The sequence below is a fragment of the Halyomorpha halys genome, unplaced genomic scaffold, assembly GCF_000696795.3.
Source record: "Halyomorpha halys isolate HHAL.00 unplaced genomic scaffold, Hhal_1.1 Scaffold5.1, whole genome shotgun sequence".
In the NCBI taxonomy this organism is placed as follows: Eukaryota; Metazoa; Arthropoda; class Insecta; order Hemiptera; family Pentatomidae; genus Halyomorpha; species Halyomorpha halys.
The window spans coordinates 2,058,012-2,059,262 of NW_027106871.1; the positions used below are offsets into that span (position 1 = coordinate 2,058,012).

The 1,251-nt window shown below is 33.0% G+C and overlaps 1 protein-coding gene across 1 annotated transcript in view; it reads right to left on the reverse strand.

Moving 5' to 3' along the window:
- The window catches only part of LOC136795250 (odorant receptor 49a-like), an 18,740-nt gene that overhangs the window by 6,263 nt on the left and 11,226 nt on the right, over positions 1-1,251 (reverse strand). Inside the window, exon 5 of the mRNA XM_067045203.1 lies at positions 1,144-1,243. Within this exon, the coding sequence (XP_066901304.1) occupies positions 1,144-1,243 (100 nt within the window). The remainder of the gene's footprint in view (positions 1-1,143; positions 1,244-1,251) is intronic.

Here is a 1,251-nt window from a genome sequence, read left to right on the forward strand (position 1 = left end):
TTCTCAAAATAAATTAACTTACTATTAATCTCTTACTAGATTTTTAAGAAATCTTGCTTTTTAAAAAGCTATATCTCGAAAACTATTGGATGTAAATAGCTCTTTTAGAGCAAATATTTCAGCAAATTTACTCTTCTTTAAATAAGGTTCTATTAGAGTTCTAGTGTTGTTGATAGTTTTTAAGATATAGAGCTCTGAATGAAAAAATAATATTTTTTTAAGGTTTTGAAACAGCTGCCATTTCTTATTCCCCCTACCTATACTTGACAGACTCATCAGTTTCAACTAGTAATCATACATAGTTTTCATTAAAGTAATCGAAAATTGGGATGAGATAATTGCCTTTTTTTCTTCCCGGCTCTTGTAATATAAGGAGGCATCGCCTCTCTCATTATTTTCGCCTGTCCTATTCTTCCTTCCCTAGTTAGGGAACAACTTCCTGAAGTTACTTGCGCATCATAACTTTGAATTCTCAAGAGAAGAAAAAAAAGTGATCTCTACGAACCCAAAAAAATGGCTCTTTTAAGGGGTGCTAATGATCCTTATATTGCGGATGGGAGACACTTTTTGTTTATATCTTTCGTTTTTTGAACGAAAAAAAGACTATGGTACAATTTTAAATGATCCATTGTCACAAGGGTTTTTTAAATATGAGAAAAGTGGAAAAATTAAATGAATATATTATAAAAAAAAATAAAAATAACTGTAGTCGAGTGAGTAAATCAAACGTCCCGAATACATATTGATTTGTATTTTAAATGAGGAAAATGATAACTATTGCAGAGATGAATTTGGTTTAAATCTGATAAAATACGATGCAGCTCGATCAGTCATGTTGATGAATTCTTATTTGCTGTAATGAATACGCGTGGCCAAACTGTGACACATATTTCTCCTGTACCACGCTCGGCACCACATGTCCGGCTAACAGAAGATTTGTAGTATCGGGTAGTAGTTCCTACAGTTGTTAGTAGATTGCACTGTGGCTTGTTGTTACTCCGTTAATTATCTTGGGTACCGATTGATAGCAACACCTGGCCCTTCTTAATTATATAATTACACACTTCCTTAGCACACGAAAACATTTTCATGCAGTGCATTAAACATACTCTATGACTTCAATTACTCAAAAAGAAAATTTACCTTGTAGAGAGCGTAGGCTGAGCATGAGCACTCCACTGATATTGCAGTAGTTTCAAAATACAGTAGCCATGAAAAAAGCTCATTGGTGTTATTTAATAATCTGAAAAA